Source organism: Cololabis saira, chromosome 8 (assembly GCF_033807715.1).
Source record: "Cololabis saira isolate AMF1-May2022 chromosome 8, fColSai1.1, whole genome shotgun sequence".
Classification (NCBI taxonomy): domain Eukaryota; kingdom Metazoa; phylum Chordata; class Actinopteri; order Beloniformes; family Belonidae; genus Cololabis; species Cololabis saira.
Window position 1 is genome coordinate 11,744,520 of NC_084594.1, and position 26,927 is coordinate 11,771,446.

The 26,927-nt window shown below is 37.9% G+C and overlaps 1 protein-coding gene across 3 annotated transcripts in view; it reads left to right on the plus strand.

Annotated features, from left to right (window-relative positions):
• tox2 (TOX high mobility group box family member 2) overlaps positions 1-26,927 on the plus strand; it is a 570,456-nt gene that overhangs the window by 38,479 nt on the left and 505,050 nt on the right. For all 3 annotated transcript variants that reach the window (XR_009782963.1, XM_061726771.1, XM_061726773.1), the window contains exons 2-3: positions 2,709-2,801; positions 25,585-25,644. Coding sequence is in view for 2 of the 3 variants with exons in the window: in XM_061726771.1 (XP_061582755.1) it covers positions 2,709-2,801; positions 25,585-25,644 (153 nt within the window). In the remaining variant the exon portion in view is untranslated. The remainder of the gene's footprint in view (positions 1-2,708; positions 2,802-25,584; positions 25,645-26,927) is intronic.

A 26,927-nucleotide genomic window follows, 5' to 3' on the forward strand; every position in this document is an offset into this window, starting at 1 on the left:
AAATTACAACTTTTGGTTATTTATTTTTTTTTATCCCCAAAAAAGGAATGTTTTGTTGGACACGAGAATAACTGGTGCCATGTTTTTGCCTTTAAATATGTTTAAAGGTATGAAAACATTAAAGTGTTAGGTTATAATTGCATAAATTGTCTATATTTCATTACTTTATATACTGTCTTGGGGTTACATTGGCAAAAAATGCTAAAAACCAAATGCTCAAAAATTTAAAACCAAAATAGACCGAAAATGGAACAAATAAAAACGGAATGTGGGAAAAAATAAAAGCGATTTCATCCGTCTCTGTTTCCTCCCTGGATCTGTTTGATAATTCTGACCCACATGATGTTTCTGAAAGCAGTTCTATCAGCATTCTGGGAGCTGATTGGTCCTTACAGCATCATTAGCTGCCAATACTTGCTGTTTAATCTCAATATAATACTAGTAGTAATATTTTGCATAACTACAGTCATATAATTCATGCAACAGCTCAAAAAACAGTTTTAATAACACTAACCCAAATCAATATCGGAATCGAATCGAATCAAATCTTGATAATCGTTTCTGAATCTTAAGAATCGGAATCGAATCGATTCTTGACATTTGAATCGATCCCCAGCCCTAATTAGAAACAATGTGATCATTGTTGTAAGTTCTAAGCATTGTGTTTTCTCTCCCTTTAGCAAACCAATCAAATCCTTATTAGCAGATTTTATTGATCAAGTGTGGAAAAAGCTGTCTGAAAGTAATCATTTCTTAATATGAATGAACGTTTTATCTTGTCATTTTACAGCATGCATTAAAGTGCTTGCTTTAAAAGGCCTCTTTGCAACGTTAAGCCAGACATGTGGACGTGCTACGGCGCCGAGGTTCTGCAGATGGAGGTGACTGAAACGGCGTGAAAACTCTTGAAAAGAAGTGCTGCTAATGTGAGAATGACAGAATATCAAGGTGTCACAGAGGTGCTTGGAGGCGCTAACAGTTGGGAGGGAAGTGAGGAGAGAGATAAAAGACAAAGAGTTTGATAAAGACGATGAGATTTGAAACAAATCCTGGGAGGCACCGTGGGTCACGGTGTCGACCCCACTGAGCTGCCATGTCTCTCGCTGCCAGGGATCCTTCCCCTCCCAAGTACTTTACAGCTGAAACTAGGGCTGGGCGATATGGACCAAAAGTCATATCTCGATATTTTCTAGCTGAATGGCGATACTCGATATATCTCGATATTTTTTCTGTGACATAATTGGGGTTTCCCCCAAAGCATTATAGCATAGCATCTCTGTTAGCTTCATTTTTTTCTGAGGCAAACCCTTAAAAAAACAGTCAGTTTTAATACAAAGCCTCGTGCCAAATGTCACACAGGTCTGCACAATATCAAAATGTATAAAACAAATGAAATAAAAATAAATTGCCTGCATATATAGAATAAAAATGCTTCTTGAATAAAATAAAACAAATATCCCTTTCCTGCATAACAATTAAATTAAAATACACTATGCAATTAATACAATGTAGACAGTAACAGGCAGACTTTTCCACTGAGGTTGACAGTTGTGCAAATAAAAAAACATTCGTGCAAATCTCAAATAAAACATTCAAGTCAATTTGTCAATATATCGCCCAGCCCTACCATGAAGCCCCTGGCATTTTTCAGAAGTGTCATGACAAACTGTGTGTCCGACTACTGGGATTAAAGTTCACCTGGTGAAAATGATGAAAAAAAAAAAAAAAAAAAATCGATCTTTAGACATAAGAATCGATTTTTAGGAATTAATATGAGAATCGATTTAGAATCGGAAAATCGATTTTTTCACAGGCCTAGTGGACATCCTGGGATGAGCTGGCAGCCTTTGAACATATTACACAACTATCAGGTGTGTAAGGTAGAGAAAGACAAAGCTAGCAGAGTAGAAGCCTGGTTAACAAACACAGCAGCTTACCGCCATTAACGTTGCTGGATGAGCCAATCTAAATGCTTTTATTATGCGCGGTACATCACCATAAACTGATGTGATTGAACATGGCAGCCAATGTGCAGGCTTTGAGACTCATAAAACTAACAATACTAGGATCATAAACCATCTAAAGCGATTGTATATGAATCTGCAATTTTCATGACAGAATGTAAAGTTGAGCTTGATTCAACTTTGGACCTGAAGCAGTTGAATCTAATTTCACAGTACAAATGGCTAAAAAAGGTATGAAAAGGAGATGTGTCTCCATCGTTGGAGTTAAATTCTGGAATGATGCCAACATAAATTTAAAAACATGTCATTCTTTTGTTGTATTTAAGAAAATTGTTTGTAAAGCTATTTTTGAAGCTTATAAGTGCAATTGACCATCTGTTAATGTTTCTTTGCTTTTCTATTGTTTCTTTGCCTTTTGTTGTTTCTTTGCTTTTCTATTCTCTTTTTGGTTTTCTGGAGGTTGGTAGCCAAAAATAGAAAGTTGGTACTATAGGATAGGCTTTTATAAGCAGTTTGCTTCTGCCTATGCCTTTTCAGTTATTGTTCAACACATTTTTTTGGTTTTGTATGAAAAGTTAATGCTGTGCACAATGTTTTTTTGGTGTTTTGTGTTGCAATGACTGAATAAACTTCATTCATTCACTCTGAGTATGACTGTCGTGGTTTCACTGCAGCGTTTTGAGGCGTTTCTCGGTAAAAGTCAGAAAATTTGTTTTTTTAAACTTTTCCTTTTTCTCTCTCCAGACAAGATACGCTGCTGCAGATCGAGGTGTGAGGCTCTACAGTTCCCTGCCCATGCGCCCAAACCCCGACGGCAAGAGACTGCCCTCTACTGGGGTAAGACTCGCCTCTTTTGCCCCCCACCTACAACCCCCCCCCCAAAAAAAAAACACACACACACACACACTCCCACTCATTCATAACCTAATGACATCTTGAATGTTGCTAAGGCAGAGCTTTCCTCCTACAAGGTTCTCCAGAGATTATCAGACGAAATAAGGAGTTTTGAGAAGTACTTCGTTTGTTGACCCTATGATCTGAAGTGTCTTCACCTCGGCTTAAATCATAGCTAGGAAACAAGATAACCCACCTTGTAACTTCACATCCTCTTCAACAGACTGACAGGTTCCTACTTCCACATCAGACCGCCCAGCACAAACTGACCATCAGTCCATCAGTGACTCTGTGATTTGTGTGATACGACTCTTGTAGCACCTGAAGGCAGTTTGCAGCAGTTGATAGGCCAACCAACCACCTTATGCATCTGAAGATCGAAAGGTGCTCTCTTGATAAAATGCTGCTTCACATCTGTTTTTGCTGGAAAAAAAGCCCATTAGGGCAAGGTGATAAAAGTATGATGATTAAAATATTTTTGTAATTTTCCCTTTTTTCCATATCTTTCCCAGTAAAGGACATAAAAGTCTCATTTTTTTCTCCATTTTTTTTTTTATTATATAAGTCTTCACGAGGACACTTATAAAGAGAAAAAGATTAACTTTATTGAAGTTGCAGCGCTTGCGGCACTTTGACTTTGACAAAGTACAAGAGGAGTCATTCCACATTGTTTGTGAAACATCTCTTTCATTTTTTTTTTTGAAACGTAAAAAAAATCTTTTAGTATTGTGAAAATCATAATTGGAATCTAGCATGCCTTGCTTTTGTGCATTTATGTTAACAAAGGAGAGAAAATGAAAGAACAATGGAGCAAAAAGAGAGAATTTAATTTCCTCCTTTTTCATGTTTCACTCCATGCAAGTTCTGTTTGAATTATCTCTTCGGTGCTCCGGGGCTCATTGAAAGGAAAGAGAGGGTGAGTTAGGGGGGAGGGGGAGAGGCACGGAGAGCGAGAGAGAGAGAGAGAGAGAGAGAGAGAGAGAGAGAGAGAGAGAGAGAGAGAGAGAGAGAGAGAGAGAGAGGGCCAAAGTGAAAGCCGTGTAATATTGTTGGTGCACACCTTTTTCCTTTTTTTTTTAATTACAACAGAGATTGTATTGATGTTTCTGGCCCCGTGTCCTAAATCATTTATCGAGGGGGAGAGTGCTAACAAAGCATTTCTAAGAAAGCCATCCTCTCCTGGGGCCTGGAATCATATGTTATCTAAAGTGAATATTGTAAATGCTTTTCAGTGGAGAGACCCACTTACAAATCACGGGATTGAGTTCCTTGTCAGGACGTGCGTGAGGTAGTAAAGATGTACATTCGCCCCTCAACAGATCCTCCGTTGCACAAATTAGACTCTGCATCTAAATCTCCGAGGGTGAAGTGGTTTGTGAAGGAAAGTTATGGATAAACATCAGTACGGAGCAACAGCAATGGCTGCTTTTCATTGTTCAGTGGAGACGTACTGTAATTAAAGACTGCATCTTTTGCCCGTGGATTAGAGCTGGGCGATATGGACCAAAAGTCATATCTCGATATTTTCTAGCTAAATGGCGATACTCAATATATATCTCGATATTTTTTCTGTGCCTTAATTGGGGTTTCCCCCAAAGCATTATAGCATAGCATCTCTATTAGCTTCATTTTTTCTGACCCCTTAAAAAAACAGTCAGTTTTAATACAAAGCCTCGTGCCAAATGTCACACAGGTTCCTTTATTAACAGAGGTCAGCACAATATCCAAATGTATAAAACAAATGAAATAAAAATAAACTGCCTGCATATATAGAATAAAAATGCTTCTTGAATAAAATAAAACAAATATCCCTTTCCTGCATAACAATTAAATTAAAATACACTGTACAATTAATACAATGTAGACAGTAACAGGCAGACTTTTCCACTGAGGTTGACAGTTGTGCAAATAACAAAACATTTGTGCAAATCTCAAATAAAACATTCAAGTCAATTTGTCACAAAATAAGCTATATCAAAATCATTAAAAAATTTTTTTTTTTTTTTTTTTAGAAATCGATATAAACGATATTGTCTCGTACCATATCGCGTTGGAAAATATATCGATATATATTAAAATCTCGATATATCGCCCAGCCCTACCGTGGATTAGTAGTTGTGAAATGAGTGAGCACGTGCTATTTTTTCTATTCCCTCACTCACCTGCCGTCGGTTGTCTGTCACTTCCTCGAGCCTGCTACCGCTCGACGGGGGGTGGGGGGGTCGGTACAGTAGCAGGCTGCAGCTACAGGCTGCACGGAGAGGAGGGGGAACACAAACCACTTAACATGCAGCAGGAAACCAGACGTTTTTCCATCGCACTTATCAGGTGCTGCGGTGAGAGCAAGTGTCAAGGTGCAGTAGGTCCCTGCCCCGCCCCCCTCTCTGCCCCCACCATCCTCTCCTTCCTCCCCTCTTCCTTCCCCTACACACCCCTTTTATTTTCTCCTGATTACTATCTCTGTCCTCACCCCCCCACCCCCCTCCTTCTCTCACCTCACCTCACCTCTACCACTCACCACGCAGAGTTCAGTTAAAAGTGGGCCTGGCACTTCCGCAGCAGGGCCCCCCCACCCCCTCCCCCACCCCAACCACCAACACCACTTCTTTTCTCTCTGTCAAACTAACCTCCAACTCCTGCTTTTCACCTCTATGTTTCCTGTCAAGGTGCGCTGCCCACCTCCACCTCCCCGCCAGCAACCGGCTCTGCCCCCGCAACCTTTTCTTTTTCTTTCTTTCACCACCTATTACAGCTCCAAATACCTACAGCTCATTTTCTAAAATGCTCAGTGCAGGGGGGGGGGGCGTGAGCCACAATGCTCTGAAGTGATCTTGTCATCCCAGCGTGCACTGAGATAGAGGGGCGCTTTTTCTTCTATTAGTGGCTTTTGTGTTGAATTGTTGGCTACAAGCGTATGGATCTGTCTCAAGTTCACAGGTTCTGGTACACACGGTCCAGTTATGGAGCATATATGAGCCCTGAAAGCCTGACAGGATAACTTATTTCTATGTTAATCGTTAAATTACCTAAAGAGGAGTCACACGTTTCAGAGGGAGGGAGGGAGGTTGTGTTGAAAAAATCGATTTCCCAATTCTCGATTCTCATATTAGTTCCTAAAAATCGATTTATATGTCTAAAGATCTTTTTTTTTTAAATTTATTTTATTTTTTTTTATTTTATTTATTTATGTATTTTTTTTTCATTACATTACAACTTTTGGTTATTTTTTTGTTTATCCCCAAAAAAGGAATGTTTTGTTGGACACGAGAATAACTGGTGCCATGTTTTTGCCTTTAAATATGTTTAAAGGTATGAAAACATTAAAGTGTAAGGTTATAATTGCATAAATTGTCTATATTCCATTACTTTATATACTGTCTTGGGGTTACATTTGCAGTTCTATCAGCATTCTGGGAGCTGATTGGTCCTTACAGCATCATTAGCTGCCGATACTTGCTGTTTAATCTCAATATAATACTAGTAGTAATATTTTGCATAACTACAGTCATATAATTCATGCAACAGCTCAAAAAACAGTTTTAATAACACTAACCCAAATCAATATCGGAATCGAATCGGATCGAATCAAATCTTGATAATCGATTCTCCCCAACCCTAAGGGAGGTCCCTCCAAAACATCCCGATAGTTTAAAATTGGGCTTCATTTCTTTTCTTTTTTTTACATTAGTACTGTCATATCTTCTTGTCTAACAAATAAAAATACCAGGAGAAAATAGAAATACAATATCTGACTCCTTGTTAAATAAAAAAAACCTTGAAACGTAAAGGTAAAGTCTTGGGAGAACCTAAAATGTCATGTTTACCTCTCGTATAAAGCAAGCTCAAACCATCACCCCTCCACCACCGTGCGTGACAGTTGGTAAAACTGCTCGGTATTCACCAAACATCAGGCTGTGCACCATGATTGGAAATCTCCACCTTGGGCTCATCTCTCAGAGGAACCAGCACAAGAAGTATTGTGGTTTTTCCACACTTATTTCTGCCAACCTAAGCTGTGCTGTCAGGTTTTCTTTTCAGAAAGAAAAAACTTTTTCCCGGTAATCCTTTCAAACAAGTCATATTTGCACATTTCTTTTTTTTTTTTTGGTGCTGTCATGAACTTTGACATTTAATGTGCTAACTGAGGCCTTTAGATTCTGAGGTATAGGGTATTTTTTTCTCTGACCATTGCAGGGTCTGACCTTAGAGTGAAACTTCCTTGGGAGATTGACATTTGTCTTGAATGTCTTCCAATTGTGAATAATCTCTCTCACTGTGTTATGATCTTATATATTTGCTCTTGTATTGTATTGTATTGCACCAATCACCACAACAAATTCCTTGTGTGTGTTTACCAAACTTGGCAATAAACCTTTTTCTGATTCTGATTCTGATTCTGAACTACAAAAACCAGACTAATGGACAACAGCAAAGGTGATGACATTCCTCGTGGAGGGCGTCACACTTGCTGTTAATCAGACAATCTTTTTCTGTCTTATACGACATTTAACTCTTTGCCTGACCAGCATTTGCTGGCTCCTACCTTCAGTGTTGGGGGTAACGCGTTACAAAAGTAACGCAATTACAGTAATGTATTACTATTTGCTGTAACGCAGTAATATAACGCATTACTAATAAATTTTCGGTAATATTTTACTCGTTACAATCTAAGTAACGCGCGTTACAACGCATTTTAACCCGTTTAGCTGTTGTTTTTTAAAGAATTCACCAACACCGCGTCCGCGAGACATCCCGACAACAGAAAAAAGCGTTGGGAACGCGGCGCGGCGGAACGTAGCGCCGCTGGACACTGTTTGTGGGGACTGTTCAGTGAGCAGAGCCGGCAGGGAAAAGTCAACAGTGCGGCGTGTCCGCGTGTAACTTAAATCTACCATGGTCTCAGCGTTAGGGCTTGGCCAAGTGAGGCTTTATTAATATATGGGCTTTATACATTTATTAAATATATATGAGCGCGGAATCGGCGAGGAGCTGCGCACGGCGAGCAGCCCGAGCCGGGCTCACAGTCAGTCGCGCTGTGAGAGCGGATTTATGGTTCCGCGTTAAATCGACGCAGAGCTTTCGCCGTAGGGTACGCAGTAGTTCGCGTAACCCACGGCGTATGGCCTGCGTTGGTGTAACGCGGAACCATAAATCAGCCTTAAACCACACCTGCAGCCCATCAGGAGGAAAGGTTAAAACAGCTGCGAGTTGTTGATTTGCTGGTTCGTTTTGTTAACTCTGAGAGCTTTATTGGTTTGTTTGTTAGCTTGCTGGTGTTTTTTTTCTCTCTGGGAGTTATTTATGAAGAAGTTCTGAGTTCCGTGTGTGAGCAGTATTCGAGTTGATGGGGGATGAGGGGTGATGTGATGGCACCCCCCTGAAATTAAAACGGTCCAAATCACCCCCCCCTGAAATATAAACAGTCCAAATCATCCCCCCTGAAATAAAAACAGTCCAAATCATCCCCCCTGAAATTAAAACGGTCCAAATCATCCCCCCTGAAATAAAAACAGTCCAAATCATCCCCCCTGAAATAAAAACAGTCCAAATCATCCCCCCTGAAATAAAAACGGTCCAAATCATCCCCCCTGAAATAGAAAACAGTCCAAATCATCCCCCCCTGAAATAAAAACGGTCCAAATCATCCCCCCTGAAATAAAAACGGTCCAAATCATCCCCCCTGAAATAAAAACGGTCCAAATCATCCCTGAAATAAAAACAGTCCAAATCATCCCCCCTGAAATAGAAAACAGTCCAAATCATCCCCCCTGAAATAGAAAACAGTCCAAATCATCCCCCCCTGAAATAGAAAACAGTCCAAATCATCCCCCCTGAAATAAAAACGGTCCAAATCATCCCCCCCTGAAATAGAAAACGGTCCAAATCATCCCTGAAATAAAAACGGTCCAAATCATCCCCCCCTGAAATAAAAACGGTCCAAATAATCCCCCCTGTAAAACTGCCATCCCTCCTTTCCATCCCTTATGTCATTTCATCAATGAATGTGGTTTTACTGCTATTTCAACATTTAGAGTCATCACCAGAAAAATAACACCAGAAAAATAACTTATTTGACAATTTTCACCTGTTTCAAGTAAATTTTCACTTGAAATAAGTAGAAAAATCTGCCAGTGGGACAAGATTTATCTTTTTTTGCTATTTTGTTGAAAGTAACTCAAAAGTAATACACAAGTAGTGTAACGCATTACAATTCAGATATAGTAATATTGTAATGTAACTAATTACTTTCAAATGACAGTAACTAGTAATATATAATGTATTATATTTTGGATGTAACTTGCCCAACACTGCCTACCTTTGAGTCAAGGCACATTCACCTCACTCATGGATGAGTGTAGTCGTGTGAAAACTTTGGCAAGGATATATCTTAGTTAGCAGCCTGCCTGTGCTTGAAGGTGCATATGTTCACAAGTATGCACAATAGCAGATAGAACGAGGACCAACTAATAAAGTGGTACCAGAACTTCACATAAAATACATTTGTAAGAATCCCATTTTGTCAAACATTAATACTACTGTGCACATTTCGTGTAGGGCACTTTTGGAGAAAGCATCAAAAGGAAATGGGACTTGTGCATCATTTTATAAGCATGCACCAACTTGTGCATAATGGGTTTCGTGGTTGAACTTCCTACTGAAACTAGTGCATTAACATGAAATAACTTAATTCGATGAGTGTTTTAAGTGATGCCAACAACATAGGAGGGGGTGTTTTTACTCAGGTTGGATTACTTGCAGCAAAAGGCAAACTGTTTGAGCTCGCGTTCCAGTTGTTGTTGTTGTTTCAGCCGCGCCGCCTTGGCTATGGTACAGAGGATGAAGGTTCAGAATCTCCTGTAACGCAGAGATGACAGGATCGTTTCAGGACTGGTTTCCACGTCTTTCACTCCCTCTCCTGCTTTGTCTCGTTGTGTCTTTTTTTCTCTTTCTCCAAGCTGATTTGGAGCCTTGCATAGTCAATTATGTAGGGAGTGGGAGATGGAGTGGGGGCTTCTGCTTCCATATTTTGGTGTGATATTAATATTGCATGAGTGCTATTCTGTAGCGAATATCTAAGAGACTGCTTATTAAGGCAGCAGGAGAAGAATGTGACAGACACGTGTGTGTACACACACACACACACACACCCATTACATGCAAACACAGAAAGGCAGCGAGCTGGGGTGAATCAGTCAGGATCGAGAGCAGGTTGTTGTAATTAGTGTTTTCCTGATTTATTGTGGTGGGATAATAAGAATGAGTCATTTTCCTGTTTAATATGTCATGTTTGTTTATGTTGACATGGATCACGCTCCACACTGAGTTCATTTGATGTTACTGAAAAATGAGTGATGCCCCAGTGTAGTTGGGCTAAGAATAGAATATTTTAATGGAGGCACCGCAAATAAAAATGGATAAAGCAAGTTTCTGCTCTGGGGGAAAAAAAAAAAAAAAAAAAAGATACAATAAATAGCAATTGTTATACTGCATATTGCCAAACAAGAGTGATCTGACAGCAAGCTATTTATTTCCTGCTGTCGGGTTGGTATCAATGATGCATGCAGTGTGTGTCAACAGTAACAGGCTGAGAAGGTCCCGAGTGATGACTGAGGGGCTCAGTGTGGACTCTTATTGCACTTTGGGTGTTAAGTGGTGGTGACACTGTGTGCTGTGTGACAGACATCTCATTTCATGCCGCCGTTGATTGACGAAAGCATCCAATTTTGATGGTGCCTTGGACATAAATGCAGTATAATATATATATATATATATATATATATATATATATATATATATATATATATATATATATATATATATATATATATATATATATATATATATATATATATATATATACATACTAGTGGTGGGGGAAAAGATCGATATTGCAATATATTGTTGCGCTCTCTGTCGCAATAAATAATCGATAAACTGAAGGCAAATATCGATATTTTATTACAACACACATAATGGATTTAGGCGGTTGTCACCGCACTATTGTTCATGCACTTCAATTTGTCCAGCTGTTCAGTGTTTACATTTACAAGACTAGGAGGCAGTGAGGTACTATGCTAAATTAAGTTGCTTACTGACTTTTCAGTATTAGAAACAAAGCAGTGCACTGTCCTGGTTTATATAAAACATCTTATGAATGTGCATGCAATTTAATTTGTCCAGCTGTACAGTGTTTACATTTTACAAGCCTAGGAAGCAGTGAGGGGCTATACAAATGCACTTTCTTTGTACATTGTATGAAGTCTTGGCATTGAATACATGCATAACTACAGACGTTTTCCTTTTTATGGGTATTTTTTATTTTTCAGTCACATATATCGTGATATATCGATGGAATTTCTTACAATATATCGAATATCGTAGATATCGTGTATCGTGATATTATCGTTATCATGGGCCACATATCGCCACAGTATTGAATCGTGAGTTACCTGTATCGTCCCACCCCTAATATATATATATATATATATATATATATATATATATATATATATATATATATATATATATATATATATATATATATATATATATATATATAACTCATTATAACTGCTGTAAACCTGAAATGTTCAGGAAAATCATTAACATTGATTGACCTGTAGTCCAAAATACGACAAACTAACAAAGCCTCAATTATCATTGATTTATTTGTTTATTCTTCATTAAAACTCACTTACAGTCACATGACATCAAGTGACTAGCTTATCATATGGCAGTGTTATTGTCATGTATCGATATACTCCACGTTGCCTCTTGAGTTTAGATGAGCATGTCATTAACACAGCATGATACCTGAGTAAACCATTTATAAAGTCTTTTTTTTTTCCCTCCATATGATTTGGGTGCGGTTTTTATTTTATTTTACACTATCTAAGCTAGATGACCTGAGAAAATATGAATGATGAGACTCCCTCCCTGCAATCAAATCTACTCGCTAACTGTATTTCCTGACTGCAAGGTGACTTTGAAGCAAGCGTTTTAAAATGTTTTGTCAATTTAAATGAACACCAGGTTCCATCAACTGGTTTGGAGGAAATAAACTCGACTGTTGTCACCGTGTGACAGTTAAGGATAAATTACGCAAGGCGGCAATAAACAGTGGATTGACTGACAAGCGATGAAAAGTTCAAGGAAGTGGCCTGGGCAGCGGGGATCAATAAAAGACCGGTTGGAATTTTTCGGCTCCACTAAAAATTGTTATTTCCTTTCAAAAGTTGAGGAATGATATGTGTTTCTGAATGACCTAACTTGCACGTCAGCTCTTCTTTAACTAAACAAGGAAAACAAAAATCTCTGCAAGTGAACCAAAAAAACTGTTTTATAAGCGTTAAAGACATTTTTCAACCTTCTCGAATCCGCAGTTTAAGCGAGCATCGATGAAAACACAGCACTCTGCACACGCAGACACAAACACTGTTCAAACAGACTCATACATTTTATTCAAATAACAGTAGCCACCATTCAGACTCATTTGTAGTAAAGGGGAGACTTTGGAGCGTGACCCAAAGGGAGACGGGTGAAACGTGCAAGACTGTCATCTTGATTTCACAGTGACTCTATCGTCGTTCATGTACCGTATTTTCTGCACTATAAGGCGCACCTAAAAGCCTTTAATTTTCTCAAAAACCGGCAGTGCGCCTTATAATGCAGTGCGCCTTATATATGATCATTATGGTAATTTCTGTTACTGTAGTCAGGGGGATTGTAGCTACTGTAGTTGGTGTCGCCAAAGTAATGGCGCTAAAAACGTCAGGAATCGTCACAGACGTTCAAGACAACAGCAGCGATGCTGACTCGCATAATGGCGACTTTGACGAGACGGATCAACGCTGGTTTTTATTTTGTTAATAAAGCTTGACATACTGTACTTCTTTGTTTTTTTATTTTTGCATTTGCTGTAGGATTTTGTAGCATTTCCTGTAACGCAGCTCCATCAGGTAGATACGCAACTCAACCCCAACCCCAGCCAATATAGTACGGTATTTTACCATATATTTGTGCGCCTTATAATGCGGTGCGCCTTATATATGGAAAACGTTTTTAAATATGTCATTCATTGAAGGTGCGCCTTACAATGCGGAAAATACGGTACTCGCACCGTCGACGTCACATCTGGTGAAAACACGCTGAACCACGTGCTTTACCTCAGACTCAACAGTCTTGTAAAGAAAGACGTTATATCATACCGGAGAAGTCCTCTGGTCACGAGCTGTTTCCAGCATCTTTGTGAACGAGGTATTCAAGTACAAGTGAAACAGGAGAAACATGCAAGAAATGAATCAAGGATCATACAATATTTATTTTCTAACGATAAGGATATTTTACGACGTATACTGATGCAGAACTGATTGATGACGAGTATCGGTTATCCCAGTCATGACCTAGAAAATATATTTTTTTAATCCAAATTGTGATGGATCTTCTTGCAGTTATGTGTCTGAAAGTCAGTGAAGCACCTTGATAGCTGAGTACAAAGACAGGGGCTTTCTTAAGGTATTATAAAAATGAGAAAAAAAAGACTTCGAAGTTGATCTCAATTCTTATCTGATGCCCTGAAATGTAAGAATGGGCCGAGAGTATTTTTCTCACAGGACTTGTAAACATGCTCAAGTGGCATTCCTGAACGGTATTTTATTTCCCATCTTTGCCGTAGCATTGGCGGCCTTGAAACCTCAGACCTGTTGTCGTAAACAAAAACATTTAATCTTTGCGCTGCGACGCATCTTGCTCCTCTCATCGTCAAAGATGTTCTCGGTGACCTCACGAGCACCAGCCGGGGTTTAAAGGTCTTTTAAAGACAGAAATATAATTGCCCCTGAATGAGGTATAGCCTGGATTAAGAGCCTCTCTCTGCATTTGCTAATATGTAACAAATGTGTGAAAAGATAATACTTAGTTAGAATGGTGTGGAGAGTGGTAAGGGTGGAGAGGAGAGGCAGAAAACAAGCAACAACAACAACAAGAAAAAAGAAAACTCCACATCTTAACACTCACCAGCCCCCTTCCCATCCTGATGTATCAATGTAGCTGGCTCTCTCTGAAATTCAAATGACAAACGCAGATGAAAACAGAAGAAAAGATGAAAAAAAAATTGGTTTTGGAAAGGGGTGGGGTGGTTTGGGGTTGTTGGGGGGGGGGGGGGTTGAGAAAAAGACCTGCCATCTTTGTATTAGTGCTCTGTAAATATTACATGAGCTCCACATTCACTCAGTTGTTTGGCATTACTTCCACTGGATGGGTATATTATTTTAGAAACCATGCCTTGTTTATGGAGAGGCATGACCTACTTCCAGACACTCCTCCCTTTCTTTCTGGTATTTTTTTCCCCCCTTTCTCTTCCCTCTTTCTCTCATTCCTTTTACCTCTATTTTCCTTCCTTGCTCTCTTATTCACTCTCAGTCTGCAAAATCTCAACTGCTTGTCCCTGCTGAACAATTACAAGGCAGAGAGACCCAAATGGAGATGTTTGTAGAAAACAACATGTGTATAATTAAGGTTTAATGAGCTCTTGTCATGGTGGAATGTGCAATTAGATTGGTAATAGAAAATTCTGCCTGAATGCTGCTGGCAGAAGCTGGCAGTGGAGTCAGCATGGCAACGAATGAAAGAACAGTGAATTATTTCAAGTCCTATTGACAGAAGAAGACAGCGCTGGATGCTGCATTTAGATTTAAATACATGCTGAGTTCCCAAATACAGAAAGAGGGATTTTTTTTTTTTTTCCCCTTCTGGTGCTAAATTGTGTGTTTTTAAATTACTGTACTTATGCTTACCAGGTTGGTTTCTTGGGGAAACATTTCTTGAACAGCTGAAGTTATGCTTCACTTGTGCAGAAAGGAGCAAGGCAATTATTCCGATTTGTAGAAGAAAATAACACATTATTGCCTGAGTAATACAAGAAAAAGCTATGATTTTTGGAGGAAATGTTGGACACTTTACATCGTTGTCTAACACAATGTTTGCTCAGAATTTCACATTTTTCCGCTTACTGAGTTACGGCTGAAAGATTAATGTTACTGTACTATTGCTAGAGGGGAAATAAGTGCTGAAACAAATAATTATTTTCATTATTGTCTGAGTTTTCTTTTTTTTACACTGTTAGGAAATAGAGATGAAAGCAAATTTCATTTTGCAAAAGCAATTTTAAAAGTTATAATAGATTGTGTTCATCTTCATCCTATATTACAAAAAGGAAGGAGTCTTTGTCTTTTATTAATAATTATGAGGGGCTTAAAACATTTTCTATTCAAGAATCCTTTTGTCTCAGAATGAGCATTTTCTGTGTAAAATGGTCACATTTTTAATCTTCTACTGTAACTTTGGCGTAATTTTTCAAAGTGGGTGGCAGTGATCTACATCTGCCTTTTTCTGGGTCCATTCAAAGGAAACTCCATAAATATAGGACCTTTATCCAGAAGATCGGGAAAATATTCCAGTTTGCAAATGCTAATGTTGCTAAATAATGCTGTTTTGGTTTGCTGTTTGGTTACGTTTAGCTGCCAAAGCCCCTTCTTTAGGTTGAGGACAACTATCATGTCTGGGGTTTGATAATGTCAAACAGACAGCCGATTTATTTTCTTTTTTTCTCTTCTCCTGTCTGCTATTATAAGATTGGGATGTTGGGGGACTTCTATTTCAATTGCTCATAAGGCTTTATCGATGCGTTAAAAAGTGGCGCCGATAAGTCTGAAAATGTGGGGATTGGCTGAACCCGATTAAAAAAGTAGTTGATATTTTTGAAGCAGAGAATTTATAACTGTGTCCCATAATATTCCTGCAGTAACAGTTACTCAATCTTAACCTTACCTTAACTCTCATCTGTTTTTCCATGACCACAATATTTTCTTTAGTTCAGCCATATCACAGTTTCTCTGTGGAGGTATTACAGAAAGCCTAGATTTTAGATACCTTAGATGTAAAAATAAACATTGGTACATTGTATTGCAGAAGGTTTTATGATTAAGTCTGTATCCCTTTGATGTTGATCAGGTTATTTAGACAAACAGAACTAAAAGCATGACTACTGTAGCGAACATACGTTAGTGATGTGCAAGGCGATCGATGAACATCCACAGTCTAGGTCACCCGCCAGTCTTTCTCAAATTCTGTGTAGCATCTATCTCTTCCTGTGTCTGTGCTTTTTCAGTTTAAGTATTTTAAGGAAAAATCATCCCCCACCGGTGTCAGTGTCATTTTAATGTCGAAGCAAATATAAATACAGTAAAAACAGGTGTCTTGCTGCTTCTTTTTCTGCTCTCGTCTTCTTTTATGACTGCCTTTTTTCTCTTGGCTTGGTAAAATTATGGCCTTGAGGTCTGGTGGAGCGCATCCGCACACACACACACACACACACACACACACACACACACACACACACACACACACACACACACACACACACAAAAAGCTGTGTTTGGCTTTTTCTGAATTACTTGACTTGTCCCTAAAAGAGAGGGCCCTTTGTTGGCTTCCTCTGGGGCTGCCCTTGAAAGGCTCCTATTGTGTGGTAAGCACTATGATATGATGGAAGTAGATTTAACAGATTTAATGGAATGAGCAGACGTCCTCAAGCCTGCATGTGGTGAGAACCAGACTGCCTTCAGGGATCACAACCACATCTTGCACAAAATGAAATTACATGTTAACGGTAGATGTCTACAGTAACCTGTTAAGTCTAAATGTTGCATTTCATAGTCTTGATTGGCTTGTCCAAGCATACATCTTAAAATATATATAAATATATATATATATATATATATATATATATATATATATATATATATATTATGTATGTAAATATGTATGTATGCATGCATGTATGTATGTATGTCATATATATATATATATATATATATATATATTATGTATGTAAATATGTATGTATGCATGCATGTATGTATGTATGCATATATATATGTATATATATATATATATATATATATATATATATATATATATATATATATGTATGTAAATATGTATGTATGCATGCATGTATGTATGTATGTATGTATGCATATATATATGTATATGTATATATATATATATATATATATATATATATATTATATATATATATATATGTATGCATGCACACATGCACGTACGTATGTATGTGTGTATGTGCGTGTATGTATACATATATACATTATATCATGTATGTATGTATTTATGTATGTGTATATATATATATATATATATATATATATATATGTATACATACACGCACATACATACATACATACATACATACATACATACATACATACATACATACATACATACATACATACATACATACATACATACATACATACATACATACATACATACATACATACATACATACATGCATGCATGCATACATACATACATACACACGCATACATAGAAATATATATGTATACATTCATATATATGCTTTTGCATCTCAATTGTAAGTGTTTTGTATTCCCTGATTACCCATATCTATCTGGGTTCTACCTGAGCTGTGCTGGAAGTCAAGGTTAAGCAGAGTGGGGGAGGTGAATGCGCTGTGTTAGCTTTGTTTTCATTGTGTTAACAGGAGTACAATGGTACGATTGTGTGGCCATTTGAAACACTACACCTACCCAGAGCTTTCGGGGGTCAGAGGTGGGGGAGATGTTTGTGCCTTTAGCCCAATGAACCGTGCATTTTGAAAAGCCCAGAAACTGAAGAGGAATCCATTCAGCATGCCATTGAAACAATTACGCATCATTGGCTCGTTTCGTGTACCAGATCTCCTCATCCAGCGTTCTTGTTGCATGTTGTCATTCTCTAAACATATTAATAATTGTTTTTCCTTTCTGTTTTGCACCCCCCCCTCCCCCTCCTTTCTATGTAATCTCTAAAGCATTATTTCAAGGTGTGATTTGAGGAGTATGGGCCACTTCTTCAAGCCTCTTACAGTGATTGACAAGAACACATAAAGCCGAGCAATAAACCTGAGATGAATGTTATATCTGAACACTGATAGAGGCAATTAAGTCCATCATAAGCCAGGGAGGGAACGCTTTCCCTTGGGAGTTATTCACTTGCATGGTTTCACATGATCCCTACCTAAATGCCTTACTTTATTTCTCTTCTGTGCTCGCAGCTAATAGTCAAGCACAAATTGAGCCGTTTTCCCCCCCTAACATAGTTTTTTTATTCTTCTCTGCCCTGTTCTCTGTCATCACGTGTCTGTCCTTATCTCTCTTTTCTCTTTTTCTCTTGTCCTACCCAATTTGTTTTATTTACCACAGTAATTTAAAGAGAGAAAAAAAATGGGTTGCTCTGATTAACTTTGTGCTCTTCCAGTCGAAAAAAGAAGGGCAATCATGTTTCTCCATGCTAGTTTTAGTTCTGTGTGTTGAGGTTGAAAAGTAATGAAGACCATATTTCATCTGCATGGAGTTATACGACTGGGCGTGTCAGAGCAGGTCTGTTATGGGAAGATAAATATTATGGAAGGTCTAACTTTGTTATCTTTATCACACTGGAATCAATGTGTGTTTTATTGGACAGGATACATTACACAAACATCCAGGCCACTACGCTAAAATGCACGCGTCCAAAGTCTAAAACACAATGCACACACAGACTATACTATACATGCTGTATGTATAGTACACAAAACCACACTCAGTGGGGAAATACAGATGCAGCAACTGATATATATTCCCATGCAGTCCACATTTGCTTTATAGCAAACCATCCCCCACGTCGTCTGCGCTTTGGTTCTGTCTTTGTATGTATGTGTGTGTGCGTGTCTGTTTGTCTCTCTCTCTCTGTCTGTGTGCCTGCCAGTGAGTCATTGAATGCTCTAATGACCACAGTCCTGACACAGGTATTTTGACTGCTGCCTCTTTCCATCGGCACATTGACTGACATGCGATTAGTTACGCTGGACTGAAAAAGCTCGGCAAGCGCTCACTGTTACCATGAAAAGATTCCAGGAGCAGGGTCGAGCCTTTTCCCTCCATGTTTCCTCCTGCCTCATCGTTCTTTATGTCTGAACATCCCCCGGCCGAAGCTGTTTGGTAGGCAGTCCGTACAGTAAAGCACAGCTGGAAACACGGCAACCATATGAGAAAAACCCTCTCCTTTAGATCAATTCTGGTTGGCGGTGGTGTAACACGGAATGCAAAGCGACTCCCTTACTGTAGGAGAGGAATGGAAATGGTACGCAAATTGATCTAAAAATGACCTCAGTGAGTGGACCATGTATTGACCAGCCTTAACTGATCCACTTTGAATAGTCTTATGGGTGGTTTGACATATCGTTTTGTCCTTAAACGGCAAGAAAAATCTTGAGAAAGAACATTTTTAATGCAATTTTGGTTGATATTTTCAGCATTTTAGCAATACAGTGAAGTTCAGTAGGCACTTCCACAGAAAAAAACTTAAAAACTTAGTCAAAGGTTTGTCTGTCAGCCTTAGAGGGAGTGCACCTTTCTTTTCTGAACTTTTCTTCTCAAAAATTAAGCTGACATGCTGTGTTCATCTCACTGCTTTGCACATTTTACAGTTCTGGCATCCATTCGTGTTGCCGGTGCTAAATGAACATGAGGTCCCTGCTCTCACTTGGCAAACTCAGTCTTTCTAGTCCACAATCTGTGCTTAGCACATTTGCAAAATTACATACTCTCAGTTTCCATGCAGTACATATTTCCTCACTTTCAAAGTATGCCCGCATTGCTAATTTAGTAAAAGCATTTTATTTAATAAACCAAAAAAAACTGGATGAAAATTAAAAAAGGTGCGAGTCCACTGTTTGAAGTCTGCGGAAAAGTTCATTTTTTTGAGTCCGCTCTGTTGCAGTCAACTGTTGTACAACCTCAATGACTGCCTGCACTTCCTGCATCAAACTGACATTGGTTTGGCTTCACGCAAACAAAGTTATTTATAGCGTCTCTCCCCCTTTATTTTCCCTCTCCTATTCTCTCCGTCTCATCTCTCCCTCACATCTATTTGCATTTGCAGCGTCCATGTAAACCCAGGCCTGGTGTCAAGTGCACTGGCTGAACAGACCTTACTTGTCCCTTTTTCTTTCTCAGGCCTCAATTCATCTGAAAAGTTCTCACCTACATTCTCCTGCTACATGACTAGCTTTCCCCCACCCTCACCTTCCCTCTCCTCCCAGCCACTGCCCCCCCTAACCCCCCACCTCCCCCAATCTCTGTTTTCCTTTGCTCAATTGTTTTGCTGTACATTTGACCGCTATGATTAATGACCTCAAAGCCTCAGGAAAGCAAACACAGAAAGACACGACATCCTCACCCGTTCACTTGCAAACCTCCTTCTTCTCATGTGTCAGCCGCTTGTACGTTCACATTAAACACATTATGACTTGTGGTGAAAGATCTACATAATAGGAGCCACATTAGACGAGGCCCAGATCTTATAAGCATACATTTTCAACTTTTCACATATTTTTGACTCAGACTTCCAGGTCATGAATTGCATTTCTGTCACAAGTCATTTCTGTCTTACATCCCTGCATTAATACACACTAGATATCTAGTTTTTTTTCTTTTTTGGCATTCCTTATTGTGTGATTAGAAGTCAGTTGAAGACCTCACACTTTGTTCTTAAATGGTTGTAATAACAGCCTAAAAATGTGTAAAAATGTGTAGTTCTTCAAGTTTAAGGAAATGTTTAAAGAAAATACTGTAAATAAATATAAAACACTATGAATATAGAGTATACTATCGGGAACATTCTAGAATGTGAAACGTCAATTTTGTGTTTTGTCTTACTTATTTTTGTGTTTTTATGTATTGTTTGTTTCAACGGAGTAATGCTGATGTCTTATATTTAAGCTAATCATAAGTAAAAAAGGGTAGTAGGCACTATAAGCTTCGGCTTCAGCCTACACCTTTTCGGCAAAGGAAATGTTTTTTTGTTTTTATTATTACCTTTTTATCTTGTTTTGTAAAAAGTGTGTACAAGCCGAAATAAAGATTCATAATCATTAATCAATCATAATCATAATCAGTCAGGTCCTTGAAGTTAACTTCTGAGTTTTAAAAAAGACAAAATACGTAATAATAATACATTTGTGAACTGACTCTCCCATTAGTGACAAGTGCACTCTCACTTGCGCTAATTTTGTAAAAAAGAAAAAAAAAAAGCAACAACAAAAAACGGAAAGTTCACTGAATCAGTTGCTCTCCTCAGTAGTGGGTCAAGACCTCTTGTAGCATGTGTAGTGCACTCTTTGCTTAAAAAGAGCCAGGAATTACGATAATAATTTTTACCTCTCACCCCACTCAGATGTTGTTTGTTATTCTAACAAATCCATCCTCGGTGACTCGGTCCCACCGTGCAGCAGAAACACTGCTGCAGACTGTAGTTTGCTCTTTGACATTCAGGATAATTGTTTTGTACTTTATCCCATTTTGCTCATTGGAATGTGGTGAGTTGCAGGTTTGAAAATAACCTATTTCCAAGACCATCACATATTGCAGAGTGTGATTTGGGCAGCATGTAAAATCACTTTCCAAGAGCAATAAAGAGGGTGATTTCATCTTCATTGCAGAACACAATGAGGGTTCCTCCAGCAAACTAATAGTGCTATCACACAAAAATCATTACACTAGAATAACAGCCCCATAAGGGGGTGAATGATTATGGCGGGCTTCAGAATGAATAAAGTTGCAAAAGAATTTGTTTGTGCTGCTCTCACAAAGCATAATATACAAAGAGGGAAAAAAAGCTAATTATTCAACATGTGGCCCATTACATGTGGAAATACAGTTGTAAAAACAAAACAAAAAAAACATATCAATACATACATACATATATATATATATATATATATATATATATATATATATATATATATATATATATATATATATATATATATATATATATATATATATATATATATATATGTATATATATATATATATATATATATATATATATATATATATATATATATATATATGTATATATATATATATATATATATATATATATATATATATATATATATATATATATATATGGGATGGGCGGTATGGACTAAAAAATGTATCACAATCATTTCTGGCATTTATCCCGATAACGATAAAAAAAATACAAAAACGTCATCAACGGGAATTTATCCTTCTTTCTTTCTTTCTTTCTTTCTTTCTTTCTTTCTTTCTTTCTTTCTTTCTTTCTTTCTTTCTTTCTTTCTTTCTTTCTTTCTTTCTTTCTTTCTTTCTTTCTTTCTTTCTTTCTTTCTTTCTTTTTAGGCTCATTTCTTTCTTTCTTTCTTTCTTTCTAGGCTCATTTCTTTCTTTCTTTCTTTCTTTTTAGGCTCATTTCTTTCTTTCTTTCTTTCTTTCTTTCTTTTTAGGCTCATTTCTTTCTTTCTTTCTTTCTTTCTAGGCTCATTTCTTTCTTTCTTTCTTTCTTTTTAGGCTCATTTCTTTCTTTCTTTCTTTCTTTTTAGGCTCATTTCTTTCTTTCTTTCTTTCTTTCTAGGCTCATTTCTTTCTTTCTTTTTAGGCTTCTTTCTTTCTTTCTTTCTTTCTTTCTTTCTAGGCTCATTTCTTTCTTTCTTTCTTTCTTTCTTTTTAGGCTAATTTCTTTCTTTCTTTCTTTCTTTCTTTCTTTCTTTTTAGGCTAATTTCTTTCTTTCTTTCTTTCTTTCTTTCTTTCTAGGCTAATTTCTTTCTTTCTTTCTTTCTTTCTTTCTTTCTTTTTAGGCTTCTTTCTTTCTTTCTTTCTTTCTTTCTTTCTTTCTTTCTTTCTTTCTTTCTTTCTTTCTTTCTTTCTTTCTTTCTTTCTTTCTTTCTTTCTTTCTTTCTTTCTTTCTTTCAGGCTCATATATTCCTTCCTTCCTTCCTTCCTTCCTTCCTTCCTTCCTTCCTTCCTTCCTTCCTTCCTTCCTTCCTTCCTTCCTTCCTTCTTTCCTTCCTACAAAAACGGAATTTATTGTTTTTACCGGGAGATGACAAATTATTACCGTGGGGAATTGTTTTGACGGTATATCGTGAACGGTAAAATATCGCCCATTCCTAATATATATATATATATATATATATATATATATATATATATATATATATATATATATATATATATATATATGGCCGCAGTTTGAGAGACGCCTTCAGTAACTTATTGTAGGCACACATCCATCCCGTTATTTGATCCCCACAGTATTAAAAGTAATTCATCTCAGCCACTGCAAGCTGTCTTGAGGTGTGCTTTGTTTTCTTATAAATGGTCGGTGCCAAATAGAATCAGACAAAGAAGCAGGGAAGGCCTCTGGGAGTGTGTGTGTGTGTGTGTGTTTGTATGCCTGTGTCTTTCAGGCTGTGGCGTCTCGCTGTGACCCCAGTGCTAATCACTCTACAACCAGAACAACCATGGGTTCAACCACTACTTCTGCTACAGTCGTCCTCTCTGCTCCTCTACTTCTTCCACATTCATGAATGATCTCTTCACTAACTGTTATTTCTCTCTCGCTCCCTCCCGTACCTGCAGTATCTTCCCTGCTTGACCTTCCACTTACACAGGATCGCTATCTTTTTCACGATTAGCTCAGGGATATACCCACGTCTCCTTCATCCTCTTGCCCTAACCTCAAACTGTCACCTTTTCTTTTAGCCTTTTGCCTCTGCTTTAGGCTCGGTGAGCTCGGTGTTTTAAAGCTGCGAAACCTCAGGGCTACCCTGTCTTTATTTATTTGGCAAAGTGCAAACGGCTTTAGGCCGTTCTTACCTCTGTGAGTCTTGAGTGTTCTATCAATACATACACGGCTTCTTGAGAGGACTGGTGAAATTAATGGTTTGTCCATTTTACTGACTGGTTAAAGTGATGGCTTGATGTATAACAAGGCTATATTCGTCAGCCTTCCATCTTTTTCTTACCTTTTACTTTTGTCTAATGTGACATTTAGGCATGAGAGTGTTTTACTCAGCCTACTATCGGGAGGTAAATCTGCCTCCCTATAGCACAAATGATGCAGATCAAAGCGAAAAGCTGGCCTCCTACAGCTTAAAAGGACGCGCCTTTTAAAAGAATCATTTTGAATACTTGTCTTACAAGGAAAGTAGGTCCCTGGAAATTCCTTTAGCTGTTCGAGTAAACTGCACGGCACAGCAGATCAGTATCTGGGTCAACGTGCGTGCTGACCTTCCTGTCATATGCCATTTAGTTACTGTTCGTTAAGTGTTGCCTCGCTCGTAAGTGTTTTCATGAGTCTGCAGAGTCTGTGAGTCAAGCAGAGATGTTCGACATCAGCGTGCTAACGGTGACAATGCGAACATGATGATGTAAAAAACTGAAATGTTTACCTTATTGACTGTCTTAGTTTAGCATGTTAACATCCTTACAGATGCCAACCGGCACAAAGCACAGCGTAGGCTAATGGAGTTAGTTAAAAATATATATCTCATGTGACTACAGAAATAAGAAATTAAAATCATATTGGTTATTGGGATAATTATCATAAAGATAGGGCTGGGCGATATATCGAGATTTTAATATATATCTATATATTTTCAAACGCGATATGGTACGAGACAATATCGTTTATATTGATTTAAATTATTTTTTTTTTTTATGATTTTGATATAAATTTTGATATAGCTTGTTTTGTGACAAATTGACTTGAATGTTTTATTTGAGATTTGCACAAATGTTTTGTTATTTGAACTGTCAACCTCAGTGGAAAAGTTTGCCTGTTACTGTCTACATTGTATTAATTGCACCGTGTATTTTAATTGAATTGTTATGCAGGAAAGGGATATTTGTTTTATTTTATTCAAGAAGCATTTTTATTCTATATATGCAGGCAGTTTATTTTTATTTCATTTGTTTTATACATTTTGATATTGTGCAGACCTCTGTTAATAAATGTACCTGTGTGACATTTGGCACGAGGCTTTGTATTAAAACTGACTGTTTTTTTAAGGGTTTGCCTCAGAAAAAAATGAAGCTAACAGAGATGCTATGCTATAATGCTTTGGGGGAAACCCAAGAAAAAATATCGATATATATCGAGTATCGCCATTCAGCTAGAAAATATCGAGATATGACTTTTGGTCCATATCGCCCAGCCCTACATCTCATGTGACTACAGAAATAAGAAATTAAAATCATATTGGTTATTGGGATAATTATCATAAAAAGCTGTACTGCAAAACCAACAAAACGTCTTATCCTTACTCCTTATCAAGTAGTTTTGATGACCAAATTACAATCCAACATTAGCTACCATTCTTGAAGCCTTGCCTAAAAAATGGTTTAAAACAGCAGTAAAGTACACATAAGTTTTACAAAAAAAAGAGTGACTGCATGCGACTTGCTGGCTTACAAACCAGAAATCTGTTGGAGCGAACGTTGAGCTCCCAGTGTTGTGATTATCACTCCGTCGGGCCTTTGTCGCCTCGTGAAACCCCAGGAATCATGGCAGTTAGGTGTACAAACACACATGCATGCACGCATTTAACACACACTCAAGCTGCGGGCAAGCTGAGACGAGGAGTCTGACTTACACAAGCGTTGACAGATCCAAATTATACATGTCTCTAATGAGCTGTAATTACTGACATCCACCAGAGCATCGAGGTCTATAAGCCGAGGACTTGCAGTCATTATGCCGCGGTGTTACACTGTTTCTGTATCACCACTGACTGACTGAAATTTGTCTCCTCTGTCCTCTGCCTTACTGTTTTTCTCATTTCTCTGCTTTCAGTTTGATGGTGACAACATGTACATGAACGAAAACAACCACGAGTTCCTCCCGCCAAACCAGGTGAGCTCAAATTGCTTTTCCTCTTATTTCATCCATTCCTTGTGATAGTTGCCCGAGTCATTTTTCTTCCTTCACAGCACATTCTTGTTTGGATGGCTGACAAGTTATTGTTCCTGAAAGCAATCACAGCAGTATTTGACATCTGCTGAAAGAAAAAGGACTTTAATCTTTCAAACGTCCTCTGGTTAGCTTTTCCGTGTTTTAATCTGACAGATAATAATATTAAATACGCTTTATTACTTTCATACATACAGTATATGGTAGTAGGAGTTGTCACAATATAAAAAAAACAAATGGGAATTTTTTTTCTTCTTCAAATGCCATTATATTTATGCTCTAGTTAAGTTTTTTTTTGTATCTATACGCAGTAGGACAACATCATTACTCTGGAAAGTAGATACTCAATCACATTATCACTGTTACACTCAGTCCAATTAAATGTCATCATGATCAAACTTCAGTAATGCGAGCAGATGAAAAACTAACGCAACAAAAACAGAACAATCAGCTGTAAAACATTAAAATTATGATAAAACTAGACATTTCTGCGTCATTTACTCTGCCTTAAAGCTTTTTAAGATTATTAACTTTAGTGAGGACAATGCCAAAGTCTTGCCTTAGAATGAAAAAACCATTTCATTGTGAACTTGACAAGACCTTCCTAATGTGTTTGGAAGAGCAGCTGGGTAACCAAGTCACTTTCAGACGGTGGCGTGTGTAACATCCAGTCATCGGTCAGTCCCCTAGTGTGAACACCCACTGCTATATCTTCAAGGCTTCTGTTTGCAAGACAGAAAGTTGTGTAGTCTGAACAGGACGGAAATCATCCAATGTTCCAAGTTGCGGAGTGTTCAAGCAGTCTTAGAGTTAGACATAAACAGATGATAGCTATGGTTACAAACTCTATACAGACAATCACCTATTTGGGATTGATTTTGGTTTAAATTGTAGCCACTGAGAAGCCAAAGAATCTAAGCAAAACAATCAAACTTATTTAAAGCTGGTAAACTGGTAAGTTTACCAGACATATAATGCTGAAAATGGTGCCAAATGAAAGATGCCTCAACTTGCATCATCCATGAACACCCAAGTAAGGATGAGAATTGGCATCCGGCTGCCAACTCTCACACATTGATACTAGGCCTGTGCGATTAATCGATTTTAAATCTAAATCGGATTTATTAATAAAGACGATGTTAAAAAAAGGAAAAATCGATTTTCCTTTTTTGCAGCTGGCTGCATTACAGACAGAGCTCGTCTAGTCATCTTTGTTTGGTCAAGAA